The sequence below is a fragment of the Eptatretus burgeri genome, chromosome 13, assembly GCF_056783735.1.
Source record: "Eptatretus burgeri isolate ZD-2024b chromosome 13, Ebu_testis_v1, whole genome shotgun sequence".
NCBI classification, from domain to species: Eukaryota; Metazoa; Chordata; class Myxini; order Myxiniformes; family Myxinidae; genus Eptatretus; species Eptatretus burgeri.
In genome coordinates this window covers 63,832,324-63,858,828 of record NC_140973.1, presented here as the reverse complement: position 1 = coordinate 63,858,828, position 26,505 = coordinate 63,832,324, and the positions used below count along the sequence as shown (strand labels likewise).

The 26,505-nt window shown below is 43.1% G+C and overlaps 1 protein-coding gene across 1 annotated transcript in view; it reads right to left on the bottom strand.

The window, feature by feature from the left end:
* Positions 1-1,183: 1,183 nt before the first annotated feature.
* The window catches only part of LOC147014649 (platelet-derived growth factor C-like), a 52,626-nt gene continuing 27,304 nt past the window's right edge, over positions 1,184-26,505 (bottom strand). The window contains exons 5-6 of the mRNA XM_085852787.1: positions 14,433-14,647; positions 1,184-3,985 (exon numbers count right to left, since the gene is read on the bottom strand). Of these exons, the coding sequence (XP_085708913.1) occupies positions 3,866-3,985; positions 14,433-14,647 (335 nt within the window). The 3' untranslated portion in view covers positions 1,184-3,865. The remainder of the gene's footprint in view (positions 3,986-14,432; positions 14,648-26,505) is intronic.

Here is a 26,505-nt window from a genome sequence, read left to right as displayed (position 1 = left end):
AAGCCCACAAACAATGCTGCCTGGAGCATCTGTGACCCCCTGACAACATGTGTGAAAGTGTAAGATCACCGTCACGTGCCATCCACCAAATGACAGCAAATGTTGCACGGGGTGGTTTGAATTTCATACTTTTCCACTGATAGGAAAGCCAGAAGGCTGGGAGGGACACACATCTCCTTGGGCAAATTTTTTTTTTTGTATACCTTGACGAGGCTCGTGTGAGAGCTAACACACAACGCACAGCAAGGGGGACATGAGACAAGAGGGGAGGGAGTGGGAAGGACAAAACAGTGGGAAACAGACATTAGATCTGTGGAAGGGAGAGGGATGGGGGCAGGGAACATGGGGAATACAAGATGGACATTACAGGGACTTTCAGGAAGGAAAGTAGGGAATTTGAAGGAGGTAGGCTTCGGTGGATTATCGGGGGTAGAAAAGATCGAGGATTTGGATGGGGGATGATAAGAGGTGGTGGTGAACAGCTGTTTTGAAGGCCTGGAGGGAAGAATGGGATTGGACAGAGTGAGGGAGTTTATTCCAAAGGCGGGAAAAAAGAGGAATGAAAGAGTGAAGGTGAGCAGTGATTCGTGATTTTAGTAGTTTTACCAGAAGGGGGTTGTTGGCGGACCTTGAGCAGCCTGCGGAAATGTGGTGGGGACAAATCACAGAGAGAGCAGGGGAGGCTAGGCTGGAGAGGAGATGGTAGAAGACAGAAAGACCACCGACCAGCCTGTGGTGAGAGAGTGAGAGACCCAAAGACTCAGTCTCATTGCGGGAGATGCCAATGATCCGAAATGCCTTGGTTTCCACAGCGTGAAGCCGAGAAAGGTGGGAAGCAGGAGCACCAGCCCAGAGGGGAGGGCAGTACTTCATCAGGCTGCGGACGAAAGCTTTGTAAGTGGTCAGGAGCTCAGGTGGGCCGAGGAAGGACTTTGCACGACGGAGGATTCCCAGTCGGCGACTTGTTTTGGAGGCCAGGTTGGAAATGTGACTTTCCCAGGAAATGTGGCAATGAAAACCACACAAAAGAAAGACACGTAAAAGGCTTAAAAGGAAAGCGACATGTCAATTGCTGAAACGCACAAAAGACGGTGCAAACTTTCCGGCACTATTACAAGCCGAAGATGTTGGCGCTATCGTCATCTTGAGCCAAGGCTGAATGCAAACGATAAGAAAGGCAAGGTATTTGAAAAATATTTATTGGAGGATTTAAAACCGAGCTGCAAAACAAACAGCAAACTTGACTATCTTAGAAAAAAACAACAAACAGACAGACAAAATGATGATTAACATAACAAATGTGAAGTTTTATCTTCATTCGGCACTCATGAGGGGTGCTTTGAATAAATTGTCTTCCATATCAAAAGTGATTGTCAAACACGTCGTCGAGATGCTGAAACATATAGAACTGCTTTGACTTGAAGCAAAACGTTTGTTACTAAAGGAAGAGCTTCAGCAACGTGCGCAGGCCTGCAGTCGGTCTACGCGCTGCTCAAAAAACTTTTCAAGACTAGCAAAAATAATTCAGAGATAAATATACATTACTTTCGTATTTCCATTGCTAAAATAGCTCTTTATAATACAAAAAAAAGGAAAACCAACTCCGTAATATATAAGGCCAAAGGACAACAGACACCTTCCGTTAACACGAGCATCTCTCATACGAGTACGGGATGGTTAGCTTATACATCATCTGAAGAACATTTTTCATATTCACATTCTACTTGCATACTTGTCCCACTCGACATGCGGACAGGCAGGTATCTGTATCATCTCATCGTAAAGCAGTCAGCTTGTGATGGGCCGGGCCAGGCCGGAGGAAAGGAATCGTCGAAGAAAGTGGAAACTTTTCTCAGATAATTCTGCAAATCACAAGTGATTTCCCAGCACAAAGTAAAACACTGCCCGTCCTGTCATCTTCCCCGCCTTTACCTAATTTTTTTTTTTTAAATGTCCAACCACTTCGAATAAACTTGTCCTCAAATTAGCAGCAATTCTTTTCTTTCTTTTTCTTTTTTGTTTTTTTTTTCGTACAGAAAACCATTTTCGTTCCGAGAAGAATCTTGGCAATCTTCTTCTGCCTTCAAACGAAGCGCAAATCACGCGCTCTGATGAGATGTCAATTCCCACGCATGTGGCTCGACTGCATTTTGCTGGAAGTTTAAAGGAAGTTTCAGGTCAATGCTCAGAATGTGGGTTTAAGTCAGGACCTTCATCATGGAGCTTTAGACCAGACCCCAAACTGCAATCGTTGCTTTGTGTTTGCCAGTCACTGCAGTATGTGAATCATAAACAAGGTTCGGCAAGAAAACCTTTCCACGAGAGAAAGCACAAATTGGCATTCTTATGAGACATAACAGTCAAATGGTCACTAACTATTGCAAGTACTATAAAACATTTGATTAGTAAAAATAGAAATCTCTTGAAAAGTCCATGAAAGACGGAATCGATAACGTGCTGCGAGCTGATGAAACTTGAACCGAAGCTTCAAACCAAAACTAGTGGATTTTCAGAAGCATTCTTTAGAGATGAGATGGATGAACAAAATGTCGCTCAGATAAGTTACACCATGAAGTTATCCACTTCGCTCCTCCATGAGCCTCGACTTTGTACAAAATAGTCCGGCTGCACACGGAGGAATCTGGAACGTTCGACACACATCATACCCGAGTGTGCGTAGAAACCAGAGACTGGAGAGAACTTCCAATAACGATTTGGCATCATCTTCACACAATCCTCTAAATAAAAGTGCCTTTGTTTGTTAAACCACTGTGACGTAATGATGACATAAAATAGTTGGTCAATGAATTCATATGCTGAAGCTGCAGTTCTTCTTTATTAACTACTCCTTCGTTTGCCTTGTATTTACCATTCGTGCTGCTATTTTTGATAATCTTTACAATAAGCTTATGCTGTGTTCAGTACCCACACTAGATCCTCCTAACATCTTTTGAAGATGGAAGTTGCCATGAATTGAATTGGCTTTGAGACACACATCCAATCTTTGTACACAGCAATGTAAAAGCCACATCTTACCTCCCCCAACAGAAAAAAAAATGAATAAAAATATTAAATTACCAGACGAGGTGGCATAGTGGAAAGAGAGTCTCCTCTGAGTCTGGGAGGTTGGCAGTTTGATGCCATCCCTGACCGAGTCATACCAAAGACAGAAGTGATACATGCTGCTTCTTTGCCTGATGCTCAGCATTTGGAGGAGAGAACACAAACAAACCACGAAGGCAGGAGTGTGAATCTACAACCAAGATTGTTTGCCAATTGTGGAAAAGTTTAAAAAAAATAGTAGTTTGCCTGCAAGTCCAATCAAAGAATAAACCTCCAATGGCAGGTAGGAATGAGAAAGATTAAAGAAGTTATTTTTGGGAATATAAAGAGTCAGTCAATGTGAATGGCAGAGAAACAGATGTTTCGGTTTAACTTTGCACCGTGTTAAATACCGCATGAAAAGTCTTCTTAAGAATGAAACATAATAGCACTTTCTAAATCTCTAGTCCAGCTCGACTTCCGCTCCCCTGTAGGTCAGAATATCTTCTCTCTTGTAAGGACAACAATACTCATAATATCTATTAAGGCAATTCCTGGAAGCAATTAGACACGAGGAATACAGACATATTCTTTCTTTTAAAATAAATATTTTTTTTGTTAGTTTTGGGACAGAGCACAGAAACAAATGGGATGTCTGTGGGTAAATGAAAATGAATATGAGATAAATTAATAAAGAGGATCAGGTGGAGGTTTGGGGTTGGGGGGGGGGTGGTGAGAAGTGAGAGGAGGGGGACAGCGTGGTGAGTGAAGATTTTGTTTTATTTTGGTAAATGGTTAATTATTTTGAGAAGCAGCCTGAGGTCTATCCTTGAAGGCCATTAGAGCAGGTGCATTCGCACTTATCGTGATGTTCCAGGAGGACATTTCGTAGAGATTTGGAGAACCGTGAGCGACCACGACGTCGTGGCTGCATTTGCAGAACCTGAGAGATGGACGGTTGTTCATTGGAGTACGGGAAAGGTAGGGGAGGGGAAGGAAGAGAAGAGGGGGGAGGGGGACACAAAAATTACATAAAGGATGGGATTTCATTCTCCAACTTTGAGGTGAGAAAGTTGCTTTGAAGCATTAAAAAGTTTATTCAAAGTTAATGATCTCATATCATAGTCTGCTTACATTTCATTCCAATGCCTTTAAAGAACTGTGGATGAAATAAACAGAATGTGGAGAGAGGTATGCTAAGTGCCGTGGGAAGCAAGGAGAAGCTGACATTTCACACATTAACCCTTCGCAAAAGGCATAAAGGGAGTACATAAGTGAAAACTGCTTATTTGGGTAAATTTAAACACCCCTTTTGAAGATAATTAACTCATCTCATCATGAAAAAGACAAAAACAGGCTTATCCTTGGTCAGCAAGCTCTCCTTCGCAGGGGTCTTAAGCCGCCATTTGTAACTAGAACACCACTCGGGAGTGCGAATACCTCCGCCAGGTTGAAAAGTTTACGTTTTGTATCCAAATGATAGGCTGGATCTAGATCCGGGCCTGAACCAAAATGTAATCGCCTTGTTCTTGTCACCTCACCAACTCATCCTATCTAGTTTTGTCATCACTCATCCACAACTTTTTGAAATATGCTATAAATCGGTTTTGGCCTGATCTCTCAATGGTGAAGTCACTTAAAAACAAAAAACAAAATTCTCGTATCCAGATCCGGATTCGGATCTTCATCAAAATTGAACCAATTCTTCGTTTTCACACACCAAACCTTTCCAGCAAGCTTCGTCCGAATCGGGCCACCACTTTTTTTTGAGGTATTGTGCTCCATATCATTTTTGTCCCCATCTCTCAATGGTGAATAATCATTTTTTAAATTCTAGTATCCGGAGCTTCACCAAAATCTTATCATTTCGTCCTTGTCACACACCGAAACCTGTCCACAAAATTTCATCCGAATCCATCCACAACTTTTTTATATCCTGTTCACAGACAAACAGACAGACAGACAGACAGATAGACAGACAGACAGACAGACAGACAGGGGTGAAAACATAACCTCTCTCTACCTTTGGAGGAGGTGGAAATTAACGTGGATGTTGTGGTGACCTCATCGTGAAGACGCAAGACAGGTTGTTGCTCAGACACTAGACAGGTCGTTTCTTATCGGAACCCAAGTAGTTTCAGGATTATTATTACATCACTATTGGATTGTCAAAAAAGACCAGATGGCTCACCAATGACCTTGAAGGAAGGAGTAATCTACCTGCCCTGCTGTTGTGGTTGTTGTGCATTGCCAGTCCACACTTAACGGTGGGTATGAATCTCAGGACGATTCAGAATGAGCCCAAAAGTGATAATTATGAAAAGGCAAAGCGACCCACGTCTCACAAAAAAAATAGAACAGTGAAGACCATAACGGCAAGAATAACTAGAAAGAGCAATCAAAGATTGAAGACCCTCACCAGGACTTGTTTTGTGTCCTTTTATAATACTAGTGCATGCATGTAGATGCGTGGCCGTACGTGCAAACCCTCTCCCACACCCCGCCCCCCGCAAAAAACTCAAACCGCGTGCCAGAAACAACAACCACACAAACCGTTCCTTCACTGTCACGTGTCCGTACGTGCGTGGCTGTACGTGCAAAAAAAAAAAAAATATATATATATATATATATATATATATATATATATATATATATATATATATATATATATATATATATACTTTAAAACCACTTGCCAGAAACAACCACACAGCCGTTCCTTCGCTCTCGCGTGGCCGTACGTGCGTGGCCATACGTGCGTGTCCGTACGTGCGTGTCCGTATGTGCATGGCCGTACGTGCATGGCCGTACGTGCATGGCCGTACGTGCATGGCCGTACATACAAAGAAAAATAAAAAAAAACTTTCAAACCGCGTGCCAGAAACAACAACCACACAGGCTCTCGCGTGCCCATATGTGCGTGGCCGTACATGCAAGAAAAAAACTTTCAAACAACCACACAGGCCATTCCTTCGCTCTCATAAACGACGACTGGATTGGGGCATTGTGTTTATCTATAAATGCGGATAAGAAATCGAGAAATTATTAGAATACATTAAGTCATCACTATCCAAAAGTAATGCGTGCCCGTACGAAATGTTCACATCATTCCACGAATTATCGCTTGCATTGAAGTAACAACTGCTGTGATACTTACAAACAGAGTTAATTAAAATAAAGTTTACCTCCCTGTCTTTGCTTGCCATGACATTCGCTGCCATTTACCATTGGCACTCCTACCCCACGGTAACTAAGGCACCGATCGATCCCCATCATAACCAGCACGGCACGTGACGTCATCGTCAGCCAGCCGTGCATCGGCCTACGCAGCCACGCCCACGCAGCAACGTGTCCTGTGATTGGTAACTAAATGGCGCATCGGCCACGCCTACGCAGCACGTGTCCTGTCATTGGTTGGTAAATAAATGGCCATAACTTGGGAATCACTTGTCCAATTAATATCAAATCTTGAAAAGGCACATCCTCAGGTCCCCAGCAATATAGCTGGCAAGTTTCAATTAGATCGGACCAGTGGTTGTCGGGAAACAGCGGTCACAGACACACAGAAACACACACAGACACACAGAAAAACACACACACACACACACAGATTGCTGGAATTATACATAGATGAAATGAGGTCAATGACATAACAAATGAAGGGGTTGAATGCAGACTGCAGAGCAATGAGTAAGGAAACCCGTCGTTGTGAATCGTTTTTACCACCAAATTGAGATGTATTTCGTTGGCAAGCATGTTGAGTAGAGCTGAATTCCTTAACACTTCCAAAGGCCACAGCGTTTTGACAATTGGTAACAAAAAAAAGTTATGCACTTTTTTGAAAAATTCTTTTTGGAACAATTTTTCTTCAATAAATAAATAATAATAAAAATCGTCTCCATGTGCATTGTACACACCTTTATCTCGTTAGCACCTCTTCATAAACAACATCGCTGAGGAAACGGCGCTTCTTCTTTGTTTCCTCGTCCAGGGCAAGAATACGGAGGCTTTTAATGGCCAATCATTCAATTAGCGCCAACGTATTTTGCCTTTTCGCAAGGAAAAACACGAAGAGGAGAGGAGAGGAGAGGAGAGAAAAAACCCGTAATGGCGAACGCGGCTGAGTTTCTCTTCCCCATCAACCACGGCTATGCAGCAACGCTTCCTGTCATTGGTTGATAAAAAAATGGCCGCAGCAACGGTTCCTGTCATTGGTTGGTAAATAAATGGCCATAAGTTGGGAAGTACTTGTCCGATTAATATTGTTGCGGTTGAGGAAATTCGCAAACCACCATTCAGGTCCCGTAGGTGAGATATCTCTGTAAGTACATGTGTAGTTAGCCCAAACCCGTTGTTTAGAGGGAATAAATGTCATTCATTCGGGCTGCGACCCTTTAAGATAGCCGTTTTTCTGTTCTATCTTTATTTTGAACCAACCACGTCTCAACCGCCATCACACAACAACCACCAACCGCAACGCCGCTTCACAACAACAACAACAACGCCAACAGCCACGACCTTTACCTTCACAACTCGCTCCCGCAAACATCGCATCACCGCCATTCCAAACGTCACCATGGCCATGGACCACCACTTTAAACCCTCCACCACCTTCGCCTCACCTTCTACGGCCATTCCCGTACCGCTTGTCGGCACCGAGCATCAGGCTGTCCTGGCCTCGTGCGGGACGCGCGCCGAGCCGCGGGTGCAAATAGCGGCCTTTCTGAGGAGAATTTGGATCAGGAATGATACACGCCCACTTCTGATCCGTCCAATCAGCAAGCGCGGGGCGGTTTGGCCCCGCCTCCAGGCGCGTCGGAGTAGAATCGATATATGCAAATTCGAGGATCAGGGGAGACACGCCCCTTTTTCTACGTCCAATGGGCGAGCGTGGCTCGACCCCCGAGCTCGTTCTGATCCAGAAATTTGCATATGGGTTCTCCTTCCGGACTATAAAGCGCCGAGCGCGGGGCGAATTTAGTCAGTTTTGAGTTGGAGAGGAGTCGGAGGCGGTCAGTTGGAGAAAAGGTCGAGGCAGTCAAGTCGGGTCTGGAGAGGAGCAGTCTGTGGAGCCGTGAGTCAAGTCGGGTCTGGAGAGTGGCAGTCTGTCGGGGTTCGGAGTCTGTCGGGGAGCTGCAGAGAGGGGAAGCCTGAAGCCTGGAGCGCGGTCGAGGTGGTTTGCTGCAGTCGGCTGAGGAGAATTGGGAAGGAGGTCGAATAGCTCGGGTCCGAGGCAAGGAAGATGGCGGTCGGTGACGAGGTCGCAGTGGAGTCGCTCGTCGCGGGACTCAAGCAAGCCAGCTATCCTCTTTCCCCAAAGCATCAACAATTCCCCCCTTTTCCCCCCCGCGCTGAGATAGTGCAAAAAGGGGGGCCCCGTTCCCACCCCACTCCAAGCAGTGCCAACGAAACCCGCGAAGGAGCGCGGAGTCAGGGCGCCGCGACATTTGCGGCTCATCAAAGACACGGGTGGGATCCACCCGGTGTCACGGCCCACAGGCCCCATCTGCCCCCTTGTCTTTGAGGGCACGATTGGCACGATCGTGGTGAGGCCGAAAGGCCCACACGTGACTAGCTCCCGGCGTTAGTCCGAGAGGGTCACGACAGAATTGTCCGTCCGGTGGGCGACGTGCCGCGATTCGAGTTACGTGGCCGCTCACACGCCGGCGGGCGCGAATTCGCAACAACATCATTCCTTGAAAAGGCACATCCTCAGGTCCCCAACAATATATCTGGCAAGTTTCAATTAGATCGTACCAGCGGTTGTCGAGAAACAGCGGTCACACACACACACACACACACACACACACACACACACACACACACACACACACACACACACACACACACACACACACACACACACACACACACACACACACACACACACACACACACACACACACACGCACACACACACACACACACAGATTGCTGGTATTATAGATACTAGTACGTGCCCGTAAAAAAAAAAAAAACAATAATAATAATAATAATAAATAAATATTCAAACCGCGAGCAACAAACAACAACCACACAGGCCGTTTCTTCGCTCTCGCGTGCCCGTACATGCGTGGCCCAGAAGTTCGAATATTATTCGCAGTTACGATTATTCGCAATTTAGTTTTAATACCCAATTATTCAATTAGCGCCAACGTATTTTACCTTTTTGCAATGTCGTGGCAAGGAAAAACAAAAAGAGAAGAGAGAGAAAAAAAATTACTTCCTGGTTCGGAGCATACCAGCACTCTGATGTTACCGAAATTTATACACCGGCTAATATGAAAACGATCATAACTTGGGGCATAGTGTTTATCTGTAAATGCGCATAAGAAATCGAGAAATTATTAGAATACATGAAGTCATCATTGTCCGGAAGTCCGTACATTGTAAACCGTAATGGCGAACGCGGCTGAGCTTCCCTTTCCCATCGGCCACGCCCACGCAACAACGTGTCTTGTCATTGGTTGGTAAATAAATGGCCATAACTTGGGAAGCACTTGTCCGATTAATATCAAACCTTGAAAAGGCACATACTCAGGGCCCCAGCAATATACCTGGCAAGTTTCAATTAGATCGGACCAGCGGTTGTCGAGAAACGGCGGTCACAGACACACACACACACACACACACACACACACACACACACACACACACACACACACACACACACACACACACACACACACACACACACACACACAAAGCTACAATTATAGATAGAAAGAGATATATATATATATATATATATATATATGTATATATATATATATGTATATATATATATGTATATATATATATGTATATATATATATATATATATATATATATATATATATATATATATATATATATAAATTGGATGTACTCGCATTCTAATTGTACTGTACGTACATTATAGAGGAAAATATAACGTTTAAAAACTGTGATCTCCATCGGCACATTATGTGTGGACAAACAGTCAAACAGACAGACAAACGGACCCGAATGCAATACCCTCTTCTCTGGCAAGGAGAATGATTACAAAGCATTGCTGAAAGGGGGGATAATCTCTCAGGTGGGAATTAGTCTGATGTGGTAGAACAATGAGGATAGGGGTAAGACAAGGGAAAGAATGGGAATGGGATAAGAAAATGGGATTTTGGGAGCACCCCAGAACTCGACATCAAAAACCAAATAATGCATACAAGAAACTAGAAGGGACCATTTGATACATTTTTGAGAGAATAAGCAAAGAAAAGTGGCAAATAGTGGAGAAAGAAGAGGCTTTGTGTGTGGAGGCAGGGGGCTCACCTCCCACCAAATACACAGCACATATTAGACAGCAATACAACATTTAGAAGGTCATGAGCTGATTTCAGGAGAATGGCCAGCCGTGTCTTATTCTTCACGATTATGGTAGTTGGCCATCAAGGATGGGAAGAGTTTCTCTTGGAATGTGTTCGGCGTTAACCTTTCACCGTAATTGGTGAAAATACATATCAGTCAGAGCAGGTTAGGAAAGATGTGACAGATGGGAGCAAGGCCCATCATGTACATGTTAAACTGGCGAATGATCAAAAAGCCTTTTTGACCTCGGTGGTGTTTGGACATTTTCCTGGCAAGGAAACATTCATATGATGTTTGTTGTCTGCGGACACACACTGTCCGTTGAAATATGGCATCCTGTGTCTGTCACAGGAAGGGCAATGCTCAAGCCTTCAAGGCATCTTTGATGTATGAACAACATGGAGACACACGCACTCATGATCAATAATGTCTCAAATCAACATTCTCCACGTCATTCCAGGACAGGGACATCCATGCATTACATAATGTATTTTTTGGCAACTTCAGGAGACCGCTACAGACCCTTACCCAACGCTCTGTAAAGTTGGGCCGAAGAGCACTCCAATAATTATGTAATGCTCTGCGAGACAATGCTCGTCTTCCCACCCACTTCGAAAGGAATACATGAGAAAACTCAAGTTGAGAAACGTCCACTATGTGTAAATAAATCGTTATTATTAACATAATGTTTTTGGCCAGATAATCAAAGACAGGCTACGTATGTGTTAACAAAACACGAACGAAAGCCCAAGTCGAGTGTCAAGGCTGAAATAAAGAGGGAAATCTTTCAAACAGGCGGTGCACCACCATTCCCCATCCCGACCCACAATCTTTTCTACCCCCTTTAATTTAAACCCCTACCTAACCCAACCCTCCTACTCGAGGGATGCTTTTCCTTATTTTCCTGTTTGTCCATTCCCTTGCTTGTTGTGTGTGCGTGTGTCCCTACTGCCCCACTCTCAGTTCGTTACCTTTTAACCCCATTTCACCTGGCTCTTCCCTGAGCCTCGACTTTGTACATGAAAATAAATAATAAATAATTAATAATTCAGCCAACCCACCTGCCTCAGTTGCCTATAACAGTAGAGAAACGTTAATATGCTGGAACACCACCCTGACCTTAGCGTAATGGCCCCACGACGTTGAACCAACCCCCCCACGTCCCCTTAAGCACATACATCATGAACGTACTCTCGGGACACGTATATCTCTTCAAGCTAAGTAACAAAGGATGATTTTTTATGAGTACAGCGGCAGAGGCAACACTCCAGATGCCAAGGGAAAAGGACTTGGAAGCAGCACTGCTTCTGACCTCTCGATGACCCGGCTACACATCGATCTTTTCCATTGAAATAAGAGTCGGTAACCGGGCCATGGACTGTGCATACTTGTTGAGTCCGTGGCAAGAGTAGAACTGTTGGGGGGGGGGGGGACATTACACAGTCTGAGGCTGACAGAGGCCTTGCATTTACTGGATTAAAAAGGAAATTCCACACTTGATCCTTTTTATGAATGAAAACCGTTACATTTACCCCGATTCTCATTCATTCATCAGATATTGATCATTACTGGGAATGCTAAGCAACACACACACACACACACACACACACACACACACACACACACACACACACACACACACACACACACACACACACACACACACACACACACACACACACACACACACACACACACACTTTGTTCATTCACCACGGTTACATGATAGCTATTTACATTTATATCTTTACGACCAAGTTGCGTAAAACAAGGTTAAAAGAAACAACTTCATTAAGTCGTTTCACTCGGTAGAGCGTGTACCTCCGCCATGTAATGCCTGATCCACGAGAACATTTCGGGCCCAATACATGTTTGAAATCTCATACTATATACAGTACAATATCGTTTTTGGTCCGATCTCCCAATGGTGAAGAATCACTTTGAAAATTAAATAATTCTCGTATCCAGATTCGGATTCGGATATTCACCAAAATTTAAACAATTTGTCTTTGTCACAAACCCAAACCTGTCCACAAAATTTCATCCGGATCCGTCCACAACTTTTTGAGATATCATGCATACAAACAAACAAACAAACAAACAAACAAACAAACAGAGAGACAGAAAGGGGTGAAAACATAACTTCCTTCACCTTCGGTGGTGGAGGTAGAAATCAAAATTACACAAATTACACAAAAAGTGAATGCATAGTATGAAGGATTACGTAATTAAGCCTCAATGTTTGGAGAGGCGCAGAGAGAGACTTACAGGTGAAATGGGGGGGGGGGGAGTGGGGAAATTGCAGTCTTAAGCAAAGAGTAATACAAATATTTTTCTTAACAAGATCGAGACTCATGTAAAGTTGTAGTGACAGAGGGTAAGATGGCCATGAACTGATAGAGGGACAACAGTGGACTCAACAAGCCAGGGAATGAATGAACATGAAACATGTGAATGACGTGAGGAGAGAGAGACAGAGAGATAGAGACAAAGGGAGGCTGGTGGGGGGAGACAGAGATAGAGAGAGAGATAGAGAGAGAGAGAGAGAGAGAGAGAGAGAGAGAGAGAGAGAGAGAGAGAGAGAGAGAGAGAGAGAGACAGAGATAGAGAGAGAGATAGACAGAGAGAGAGAGAGAGAGAGAGAGAGAGAGAGAGAGAGAGAGAGAGAGAGAGTGAGGAGACACAGTAACCAGTAGCTACGATTGTTACATTAGGAAGGGTTAACGGCAGTGCCGGATTAAGCCTCAGCTGGCCCTAAGGCACATTTTGGAATTTTAGAGAATGGCCTGAAAATTTTAAATTAGATCTCGGGCTCATGGAAATGGACCCCAGACAAAAGATGAACTGATTCAAGAACAAAATATTTAATACAAAAAAAGACAAATATTGAATGTGAAAATAATTTTTGGCCCGAATTTTTGGCTGGCCCTAAGGCACATGCCTTGTCTGCCTCATGGTTAATCCAGCACTGGTTAACGGGGTGGAAAAGATTACAGGCAGGCATGGGAGGTGAGATAAGATGGTGGTGCACCACCTGCTTGAAACCCTAGATGGAAGTGTGAGATTGAATAGTCTAAGGAAGGTGGTTCTATAAATGGGAGAAAAGAGGGACAAAGGAGGTGTGCAGTACACCTGGATTTTGGGAGATCAATCTGTAAGGGTTATTGGAGGAACGTGTCATCCTACCAATGCCACATCCATGGCACACACCCCTTTCACATCATCTACAAATATACTCGTCTTCAAGCTAATAGGTGGCAAGAGTTAACGTTCCAGAACTGCGTTTGTGTCTATGTGTTCACAGGACATTACGAATGGAAAAAAGTGTTTCCCAATAAGAAGCAAACCACGCCGTGAGTGCTCGTTCAAATCAACAGGAGGAGCTCTCACTCACGGTGATTTCACTATCGCAACTATTAAAAGAATATCAAGATATCACTAACACACTTAACAAGCATTTTTTAAAAAAAATCTCATCTCCTGCATCACCTGCTGTATGTGTCCGTACCTATGAACAAAATATTTCCTTCCTCGAGCCAGTGGGTAAGCTCAGCTGGCATGTTTGTGAGTTTTCTGCTCTGGAAGTCCGTATTTGACTAAAACTGCCATCCATCGTGAACTTGATGACGTATAAATAAACTGTGATAGTTTACACAACGATAGTAAGGAAATAAAATGGTGAACGTGGGGAAGCGTTTGATAGTTTATACAGTATAGGGAGACCTTTGCCCTCGATCGCTGGATAACGTTGGGATGGAATGTCAAGGACAGATACTTGCTCGTCGTATGAGCACAACTTCTTTATGAATTCAGTTTAAGAGCAAAAATAAATAAAAAAAACACATTCCATGCTATGAACGAGCCAAGGTTATGTGCTAAGGAGTAAACACGGAAGATTAATATTTAGGAAGAGTGACCTGCAGACTTAAAGATGGACATATTGTAAGTAGTTTAAGGACAATGGAAAAGGAATGAGTGAGATGCAGCGCTTGGAAAAGCATCCCAGGTAACCACAGATCATTGTCGTGCAGACATCCGTGACACTCAGCACGCACGCGTACCTTGTAAGATTTGTGGGATATGTGCGTGGGCACGCACTGACATTGCGTGCAGTTTTTGGAGCAGCAGGAGCAGTTACCCCCACAGCGGAGGACCAGTACGCAGCCGGGCCAGAACACCGCGTCGGTGCGGGAGATCTCCGAACGCAGGGCCACGGAGATGTTGCGCGGTGTGCAGCTGTACAGCAATACATCCTGCCGCATCTGATTGAGGAGCACTAAGGGGCAACAGGTGCAGAAAATAAAATTATGCACAATATACATGGACGCACACACGCACACCTGAAGCAAAGGTAAACTTTTTTTGTTTAGTGAAACACCAGAATTAATGAGTTATATGAACTTGACTATTATTGATAACTATGGGTTGACAGGATGGCCGAGAAGTACGAAGCTGTCTAGGCTGAGTTTGAATCCCGGTGGTTTCACCGGTAGGGTGATTCATCAATGTGTGTACCGTCCCGCGGATGGACAATAAACGTGTGCCCTGTCTACTAGCATTAGTCGGTGGATGTTAAAAATCCCACGGCGTCCTTCGCGAATAGTAGGCGAGCTATCTCCGACACCCTGAACAAATTACGAATTCCTGTCATAACCAGCAGAGGGCATTGCATCAGCAGCACAGCCGCCACGCCCTCAGCCAACGATGCCACCCCGCAGCCTTGCACTGCACATGGATGAAGAAGAAGATTGATAACTACAACTAACTTGTCACTACTGACTCAGCATCACGAGGAGTGCTCAAAAAGGGCTCGGGACAAGACTGTAAACTACTACTACAACAACTACTTCAATGGTGCCAATTATCCCTTACCTATTCTTCACAAAACACACCGAGGGATCGTTAACGTCCGCTAACTAATTCTAGTAGATTGGACACCCAGTTTAACGTCCATCCGAGGAACAGCACACACATGGATGTCTCACCCTCATGGGTGAAGAACACCAAGATGGGAGTTTACAGCCGGGTCGGGATTCAAATTCACGACACACAGTTTAAAGGCGACTGTGCGTATCCTACCAGCCAACTTATTGCTGATTACATATCGGTATATGAAAATTATATATTGATTTTTACCCTCGCCGAAGGAGAGGGTGTTGCGTTTGGGTCCATTTGTTTGTGTTTGTTTGTGTTTGTCTGTTTGTCCACACAGAACTTTCGTGTTTTTCTCCACAACCGCTTGGAAGGATCGAGACAAAATTTTCACCAAATATGTGAATACTCATGTCTTCTTCTTCTTCTTCTTCTTCTTCTTCTTCTTCTTTCGGCTGCTCCCGTTAGGGGTCGCCACAGCGGATCATCCGTATGATCCGCATAGTGATTTGGCACATGTTTTATGCCGGATGCCCTTCCTGACACAACCCTGGTCGCCTCATACGACACAGGGATCTGGTACACCTATTTTAACCAGGGTATACACCGGCCCAGTACACTGGTACTCATTTCGCCGACCTCGGAAGGATGACAGGCTGAGTCAACCCCCTGGTGTATTAATTCAGTGGCCCAACGGGGCTTGAACTCAGGACCTTTTGGATCCCAAGCCGCTGCCCTAACCACTGCGCCAACACACCAAGCATTTGTGTTTGTCTGTTTGTTTGTTTGTGTTTGTCTGTTTGTTTGTTTGTGTTTGTTTGTGTTTGTCTGTGAATACTCATGTAGAAAGATATAATCATAATTATGACGTCATAGGTCACGTGGTGTGACAGCCTGTTGGATTTACCCAAAAACCTATAAATATCTTCTCCAGAATGGTTGGACAGATCGACAGATCGAGGGGAAACTTCACACAAATGTTCCCCAAGCCTTGGGTGTACAAGTTTGTTCAGGAAAAATTAATAGGTCACATGGTTTGGCAGCCATATTGGATTGAAGAAAAATATTAAATAATGTGAACTCTGGAACCACTTGATCAATCGAAGTGAAACTTCAGATTTGTGATCTGGTAGTGATGGGGAATACATGTTTAAAATTTCAACTTCATCGGATGCATGGTCTGGCAGCCAGGATAATGTGAGTTTTTTTGATAAATAAATCAGATAAGCAGATAAATCCCATATGGTCGAGACTCTAGTGCTTAGGATTCCTGGTTTTCACCCAGGTGGCCTGGGTTCGATGCCCGGTGTGGGAATTTTACATTATCCTGGTGTTGGCTTAGCAGTTAGGATGGTGGCTTGGGATCTGAGGGTCCTGAGTTCAAGCCCCGTTGGCCACTGAATTAACACCAGGGGGTTGACTCAACCTGCCATCCTTCTGAGGTTGGTGAAATGAGCACCAGTGTAGCAGCCAAAAGGCTGCACACGAAGGGAAGGGGTATCTATGGATTGATTAAATCTGGTATTGTTGTAGCACAGGCATGATGGGCCGAATGGCCTCCTCCTGTGCCTTAATTCCTTGTAAATTCCTTGATCTGGGTTCTTTTTTATGATTGTTATTTTTTGGGGGCAATCAGGCTCACTTAACTGTGCCTGGATGGGTTTGAGGGTAGAGGAGTAGCAGCTGAAATGTGAATCCTATCCAGGTTCCTCCTGATAACTTCATCTTTGCTCTTTGCTTGTTCGGGTTCCTTCTGATTATTTCAATGCAGGACTGTCCCCATTTTTCTTTCATTGAATTGAATTTATTTTAATCCCATTCTAAATTCAGTTGAATAATCTATACCAATAAAGGTCAAGGTGTTGTGTGTGTGTGTGTGTGTGTGTGTGTGTGTGTGTGTGTGTGTGTGTGTGTGTGTGTGTGTGTGTGTGTGTGTGTGTGTGTGTGTCCTCCATTACTCCATAACTATAAAACCAAGCAGCATGAAACTTTGCATGCATACTACAAAGAACTCCAAGGAAGTTCAAGAGTGAAAATTATGTGTTTGAGTTAATTAAAACACCCCTTTGGAAGATAATTAACGGCCTTATTTAATTATATCCTTCATCAGGTGATCCTCGGCCACCTCGCTATCTCGGGTCTTAAAGCGTTTCCTGGGTAACCTCGCTGGGGTCTGAAGCCACCATGTTTTTTGGCCTGCTCAACCTTACCTTGACTTGGAACAGGCTGCAACGATTTTTTCACAATAAAGTTTTTTTTTCTTCACTTTCCTCACTCATATTATTGAATACCTGTTCTTCATAGCTGTGAATCGCTGGGTATATTGCAACACCTGGAGATGCCAGCGTTCGTGGCTTTATTTCATTTCTGCACATGATTAACTAAGAGAATCTCTTAAACTAACCAGAATTACAAAATGTAAGCTCCAGATTTGAAAATATCAGCAGTCCCGACTCCAGAATAAAGTGTTAATTTGTCTAATTCAGACATTACTTGGGTGTTTCCAGGTACATAGTTGTATCGACAGCAATCGGTAATCGCTTGCCAAGCAAGGCGTTCCGTTGGAATGCTTGCTTGAGTGTTTAAGCCACTTACTGAGCTGTACAGTACAGTTCATGTCCCGATCGGGATGTACAGTCGACAGTTCCTCCAAGGTACCTCTTAGAGGTACGTATAGAGCACACACGAACGTGGTACATATGGGTAGATTTGGATCTGTACGGAATCTCTGTGGGTGTGTGGACATGCCATGCCTGTTCGGGTGTCATGGTGGGAAAGTTTCATCCCATATCTTGTGGAGGTTCTCTCAGATTTTCCTTTCTCCCCATGCCTGTTTCGAAAGCATTTGGTTACTGGGTTTGCTTTACAAAGATTAAATGTTTCTCTTTGTGAGTTTCAAAGCAAAATTTATTTGATAACACCCGATTTCTGAGCCATTTGCCATATGAACGGAACGTATTTTCTAAATTACCGAGCCAATTTTTTTCCATCCATCACATGCAGCTGTTTATAAAGAATAATGTTTGTGAACATCTCCCTGAAACGTCTATACAAATGTAACGGTATTTTTTGGTGAAAGTTACTCAAGGTTTCTGGGTTTTATACAGTACGTGCTGTAGTCGGTAATCACACTGACTCCAACCTGCCGAGTCCCGAAAAAATGCCGATATTGGCCAAGCATGTATGCGCACGTGTGTGTGTGTGTGTGTGTGTGTGTGTGTGTGTGTGTGTGTGTGTGTGTGTGTGTGTGTGTGTTTGTGTGTGTGTGTGTGTGTTTGTGTGTGTGTGTTGTTCACAAAGCATAACATATTCTCTCTGATAACTGCCCTACCACCACCCACCACCCATATGATAGATCTATATATATATATATATATATATATATATATATATATATATATATATATATATATATATATATATATATATATATATATATATATATATATATATATATATATATATATATATATATATATATATATATATGTATATATATATATATCTCTCTCTCTCTCTCTCTCTCTCTCTCTCTCTCTCTCTCTCTCTCTCTCTCTCTCTCTCTCTCTCTCTCTCTCTCTCTCTCTCTCTCTCTCTCTCTCTCTCTATCCGGACGATCGTTATATCTGGACGGTGGTTATGTCTGGGCAGAGTTTGTCTCCAGACGTGTCCGGATGGTATAATCTCCGGACGTATCCGGATGGGAGTTTGTCTCCGGACGTGTCTGGGTAGTGTTTATGTCTGGACGGGAGTTTATCTCCAGACATGTCTGAGTGGTGTTCGTCTCCGGACAGCTTGGCTCCAGATGCGTCCGGGCAGTGTTTGTCTCCGAACGTGTCTGGGTGGTGTTTATGTCTGAATCGGTGTTTGTCTCCAGACATATCCAGGCAGTGTTTATATCTGGATGGGAGTTTGTCTTTGGATGTGTCCAAGCGGTGTTTGTCTCTGTACACCTTGGCTCCAGACACGTCCGGGCGGTGTTTGCATCTGGATATATCCAGGTGGTGTTTATCTCCGGACGTGTCCAGGTGGTGTTTGTCTCTGGTAGTATTTATAATATGACCGGTAGAAAATGTATTTCAGACATTATTTTGTTTCCATCTTCACTGTTATTCTATGCAGAATCATTTTGATGAGAGTATGAATCCTAATTGAATCCTAAGTGACAGATTTGTAGCGATGTCTATCTGATTATCAAGGTGTCGCTCTAGTCTGACTCTATTGGTTGGGTGATGTCTTAGCTTCGCCCAACCAACCAATTCCTTCAATCGTCATCTGTACACATCGTCACTTCCTCTCGTCTACCATTTGGCCTCACCCAAATCAATCAGTTGGCCTATTTGTTTTCAAATTCGCTTTTCGACTTCTTACTGTGATATTTATCGGTACTTTCGGGTATTTTGAATGGTACGATTCAATTAGGATTGTTTTAATTCATATACAGCGTGTCCACAAATTACCGTTCCAAATTCAAATCGTAATTAAAAACATGAATGAAATGGGATACAAAGATGCGGTTTGATGCTTGTGAATGAACAAACATTTCTCAAAGTATTATTCTCAAGATTTATTAAGATCATCATATCGCATTCATCACCATTTATCATCACTTCGTCTCTATAAACCAGGCAACATTGCTCTTTATTGTGGGGACGCTATTTGCAGTAAATGTGACGTCACACGTCACACGTCACAGGTGACAACTGGAAAAAAAAGTCACTAAAACTTTGAGAAATTGTGTTCATTCTTAGGTGTTATATTCTTTCCAAATACTAGCAGATACCCGTCTGCGATGGGTATGGGGGACAGGACGGATCACAATACTCGGTTACGGTAGTTTCTTTGGATGTTTTGTGCCGCATTCAACAGCTCAATTCATATTGGTGGCGTGTCTGGGTGCCCATGGTAGTGTTTGAGACCGGTCGCTTTAGATTGTTGGCCTTGACACACAGTGCCGGATGAGAAACACGAATGATTTGACATATTTATCGTTTCTATATTACCTCCATCAACAGATTAACAACATGGCAGGATAAAAGTCATAAATGCTGAGTTGAACAAACGTCCTGAACTCGTGGACTTAGTTAAGTAAAGCACGTCGTCTGGGACCCAGCTGTCGGTTTTCCGCCTAACGCTGCTGATTGTGACGCCATAGATTTCCTCTTTGAAAATTATATCTATATTCGATTTTTTGAATCCGCTATCACCTGCGTAAATACATGGAACACATAATGTGAAGATTTCGGAAGTATGAACAGAATGTGTTCAGAGAAAAGTGTGTTAGAAGTTCCAGGCTTACTCCCATTATATTATGATGTTGTTGTTGTTGTTGAATTGCCAGATGTTGAGAGATTGTGAAGAAGATGATGATGCGAGGGAGAGGGGCAGGTGGAATGTGAGGGAGATGCCATCTTAATGGAGTCGGAGATGTATGAATGTTACGTGCTGTGGAATAAATGGACTTGTGCCTTGCAATCATTCGCATTGTTTAGTGTCTGTTGAGTGAGATAACAGAAATATTCTTTGTTTGAGAAATGTTATGTATGCATGTATGTATGTTGTCTTACTTGGAACCTCCTTGTCATTACTGATTAGTGAACATATCGAATTGTGTTTTTACCACGTTTGGTTAATCCTTTGCGTGCCGCATTGTTTACAGCCGCATTGTTCCCTGTTGCTTCATTATTTTTTTCATAGGGCTGTGAATTTCAAGTGGTATTTGCAAAAAAAAAAAACACAACTTGGGTTTCAAGTTCGACGAATAACCAAAATTTACAAATAATAATAATAATAATAATAATAATAATAAAAACTAGTTTCAATTATTTTTATCTCGTCGCAAATCTGCGACCGCAGCATGCAAGGGGTTAAAAAAAAAAAAACAACCCCACTTTCGATTCCTACCAACCCGTTTTTTGTCACCTTCAACTTGCCATGTATGCTTCTGAACTGATATTATGAACATAAACTCTTCGACACCCTCGCCCCTTTGATGTGGATCATTACCACACTGTGCAGCCAATCATCTGTACATTTCAACAGGTTGATGTTTTAGTCGAGAAAAGAATCCATAATTAGTACAGTATTCGCCATTCCATCATCGGTCACCTCAATTTCCGCCATATTTATTTTCAGCACGTGCATTTAAGTGAGAAGCACCCGATTATGGGTATTAGTTCCCAACATCCGAACTGACATTATCTTCAAAAGTTACGAATAAGATCAAGGTCAAATTTGAAGTACCATCATTCAATTGTGAATTCATTCAATTAGACTAGAGCACAACCACACACAGCACGTTATCACAATCATTTCACTAGAACGGCACTCGGTAGAGTGCATAGTCTCGCCTCATTGTGCTCTTTCTGACCCAAAATACCATCGTCAACTGAACACACTACTATTATGGCCTACTGCTATTATCCGTATCATCCATGCACCCGATTCTGTCACGTACGTTACCATAATCTGTAGCTTTATTGATTTATTATTAGGATATTTAACGACTTTTGTGCACATTTAGGCTAAATTGCACAAATGCAGAAGAATATAAAAACATTTAAACTATATTCCCCAAGGCTCGGTGATCATATGTATAAAGTTTCCCATCGATCTGTTAAGCAGTTCTGGAAAAAAAATTTTTTTTTACGTTTTTTCTTTTCAATCCAATATAGCAGCCACACGACGTGATCGATGATGTCATAAATTTAATTCTTCACTCCCATCGGGTCGTAGATCAGATATAAAGTTTCAGATTTTTTTGATAAGGATTTTGATTCAACCAATGAAAGCTGGAATACCACTTCACCAATTATGTCATCGTTATCACCCTATATACCCCATGGGGAGTTTATGACAAATACCAAGTTTCATTTTTTTTTCGTTGAGCGGTTTCAGAGATGTCCATTTTTTTTCCTTTAATCCAATATGGCTGCCATACCATGTGACCTATGACGTCAGAGTTATCAATTACATATTCTCCATGGAGAGAAGTCAGTCATTCCTATGTTTAAAGTTTCAGATCGATCAGCCAAGAGGATGCAGAGAAACACACAGACAGACAGACAGACAGACAGACAGACAGGTGCATTACAAGTCTCCTTTGGGGCGAGGGTAATTACAGCTTTTCCAGACCAAGTCCCTTCCACGTTACCAAAAACAATGTCGAGTAGGATTTGTGGATACACTACTTAGCCAAAAGTATACAGACACCCCTTCTAATTCGTGGATTCGGGTATTTCAGCCACCCCAATTGCTGACAGGTGGATAAAATCCAGCACACAGCCATGCAATCTCCATAGACAAACATTGGCAGTAGAATGGGCCGAACTGCAGAGCTCAGTGACTTTCATTGTGGCACCGTCATAAGATTCCACCTTTCCAACAGGACAGTTTGTCAAATTTCTGCCCTGCTAGAGCTGCCCCGGTCAACTCTAAGTGCTGTTATTGTGAAGTGGAAACGTTTTGGAGCAACAACAGCTCAGCCGCGAAATAGAGGGCACACAAGCTCACAGAACGGGACTACCAAGTGCTGAAGTACGTAGTGCGCAAAAATCATCTGTCATCAGTTGCAACACTCATTACTGAGTTCCAAACTGCCTTTGGAAGCAACGTCAGCACAAGCAGTTTGTGGAGAGCTTCATGAAATGGGTTTCCATGGCCGAGCAGCCGCACACAAGCCTCTGATCATCATGCGCAATGCCAAGTGTCGGCTGGAGTGGTGTAAAGCTCACCACCATTGGACTCTGGAGCAGTGGAAATGCATTCTCTGGAGTGATGAATCACACTTCACCATCTGGCAGTCTGACAGACAAATCTGGGTATGGTGGATGCCAGAACACCACCTGCCCGAATGCATTGTGCCAACTGTAAGGTTTGGTGGAGGAGGAATAATGGTCTGGGGCTGTTTTTCATGGTTTGGGTTCGGTCCCTTAATTCCAGTGAAGGGAAATCTTAACGCTACAGCATACAATGACATTCTAGAAGATTCTGTGCTTCCAACTTGGTGGCAACAGTTTGGGGAAGGCCTTTTCCTGTTTCACCATGACAATGCCACCACGCACAAACCGAGGTCCATACAGAAATGGTTTGGCGAGATCGGTGTGGAAGAACTTGACTGGCCTGCACAGAACCCTGACCTCAACCCCATCGAACACCTTTGGGATGAATTGGAACGCCGACTGTGAGCTAGACCTCATCGCCCAACATCAGTGCCCAACCTCAGCAATGCTCTTGTGGCTGATTGGAAGCAAATCCCCACAGCAATGTTCCAACATCGAGTGGAAAGCCTTCCCAGAAGAGTGGAGGCTGCAATAGCAGCAAAGGGGGGGGGGGACCAACTGCATATTAATACCCATAATTTTGGAATGAGTTGTTTGACGAGTAGGTGTCCACATATTTTTGGCCAGGTAGTGTATCTGTTGATAATGTTTGTGCCCTATTTTATAAATATGATACGACCACCAGGGTCAGGCCACCTGTGCAATACATGCGATGTTCTGTAAGAGGTGTCGTTCAAGGGTAAATAGAAGAGCAGAGTGGGTCACATGATGAAACACAATATTTACATGGGAATGAAAGCAAAAAAAAAAACTCCCAGACTTTGCAGGGAATGATTTAACGGGTTGGATAGGCCTACAACTACGGTGACTCCAGGGGGAAGAGCTTGGGTTCTTGTTATCACAAACTGAGGATAAAACAGAAAACAAAGCAGGAAAAGCAACAAGAACATCCCTGATAAATGCACGCTCGCAACAATAAATAAATAACAGAAATGATGTCATAATCAGGCGATTCAAGAGGTGAACGCATGAAGGCATGAGCATAGGTGTGTTCAGTTACGAAGCAGCTAGCTAGTGCTTGTCAAGCCAGTCATTCCTTAATAACGGTACAAAATGGAGTGCTCGCTTGAGTGCTTAAGCGATTTGGTGAGTGATCTCCAAGAAACTTGGTGACTCAACACACCCCTGGTGTTATTTCCACTTTTAATGTTGGAAGTTGATGACGATTGATGTTGAGTGAACGTACCACTATGGTAGTTGTTGAAACGTTGGTACCTACAGACGATGGTACCCCCATCTGGTACCTCGTTGTTAAACGTTTGCAAATGAGGTGTTGATTCGTTCACTTCCTCGGAAAGTCGTTGCTACCAAATATATTTCAATCATTCTGTTTCAATCCGTGCAAGTAAAACAGGTGTGTGAACTGTGAACGAGACATGGCCTCAGTTACTGAGAATTTGAAACTGGTTGCTGTGATGACATCATAGGCAGCTAATTTTTATTTAAAGGAGAGTGAAGCTTCAAGCCCCCTTGGGGTGAGGGGGTGGAGACTGGGGGTATTCATCTACGTTTTAATGTTTAAATGCGGTACAATGGGGAGAGAGGGAGGAGGAAGGAGGGGAAGGGATGGGGAAGGGATGGGGAAGGGATGGGGAAGGGATGGGGAAGGAGAAGGAATGAGGAGGAAGGAGGGGAAGGGATGGGGAGGAGGAGGGAGGAGAGAGGAAGGTGGGGAATGGGGGTATCAGGGTTTTTGACGTTTTTAAATAAATAATCTACTTGATAAGCTGTTACTAATTTACATTTTAATGTTTAAATACAGTGCAATGAGAAGATAGGGCGAGGGTGAAGGAGGGAGAGAGAGGAGGAGGGAGGGAAGAGGGAGGGGAAGTCGGGTAATAATTTGTTTTATAACGAAATCTTGACTTTTAAAAGAAATAAAGAAAGATAAATATTGAGTGACAATTGTGACGTCATTTAATGCGATAATCTGAAAATGAAAAGCCTGGGCGATGCATGTGTGGTTAAATAAACTGTTTGCAGGAAAGTAAGTTTTCTTTTCTTAATCGACCTGAAGTTAAAGTTTGAGGATATAAAAGTACATGGACATTGGCAGGACTGGTAGGTAAGCAATTACAGGGATTGGATCGGTGATTGTACAGCTATGTGTAGTGATTGTGATATCTTTGTGAGGGTTTAGACAAAAGGTGAATGGTCCATGCTTGTTCATTCCTCACCCTACAAACATAACCATGTTCCAACACGATCCCTCAAAAAAAAAAATTAAACAAGAAAAAGAGCAATCAAAGATTGCAGACCCTCGCCAGGACATGCTTTGTGTGGTGTTTGTGTACTGGTGTTACATTATTAATAAGAAACATAACTAGAACTGCCACTTGATAACTGTTGGCAGTGATGACCGGGTACAAAGACGTCCCGCTTTGATGCAACTCCGCTTTGATCGGACACCTGACCCTGACCCATGACTTTTATTATTATTCAATTGAATTTAGAATGGGATTAAAATAAATTCAATTCAAATCAAATGGAAGACCAAATACTGTAGATACAGTACTACATTGGAGTCATCAGAAAGAACCTGAATAAACAAAAACCAAAGATGAAGTCACCAGGAGGAACCTGGATAGGATTCACATTTCAGCTGCTACTCCTCTACCCTCAAACCCATCCAGGCACTGCCAAGTGAGCCTTGTTTAAAAAATAAAAAACAAAAAGAAGCCAATCAAAAAATTACATAATTCTGGCTGCCAAAGCATGCATCCGATCAGGTTGAAATTTAAAACCTTTATTGCGCATCACGACTAGATCATCATTGTGAAGTTTCACATCGATCGATGAAGCGGTTCAAGAGAAAGAATTTTAAAAAGATTTTCACTCAATCAAATATGGCTGCCAGACCATGTGACATATAAATTATTCATGAACACTCCAGTATCCCCAAGGGTTCTGGAACATTTTTGTGAAGTTTCCCCTCAATCTGTCCAGCCGTTCTGGAGAAGAAGAATTTTTATTGGTTTTAGGGTAAATCGAATATGGCTGCCAAACCATGTGACCTATGATGTCATATGAGTGAATGTTTTGTTCCTAATGGAAAGGCGGACATACATGTAAAGTTTTGTCTTGATCTGTTCAGCAGTTTCAGAGAAGAAGATTAAAAAAAACCAAAAAAACAATATGGTTGCCAAATCACGTAACCAATGACGTCATCAATTATTTTTTCTGTGGACCAATTTATCCCGAGGTGACTCAAAAAATTTCATACTGATCAGAAGTGTTGTTATATGTCCACAATTATGACGTCATAACAAAGGCACCTATGATATCATGATAAAAAAAAACATAACACATTCCCCATGTGTAGAACTTGCCATGTGCCAAGTTTCAATTTTTTCCTTGGTGCAGTTTCGAAGATACAGTGGCCCAAAGTTTTTCCTTTTTTCCAACATGGCTGCCACACCAC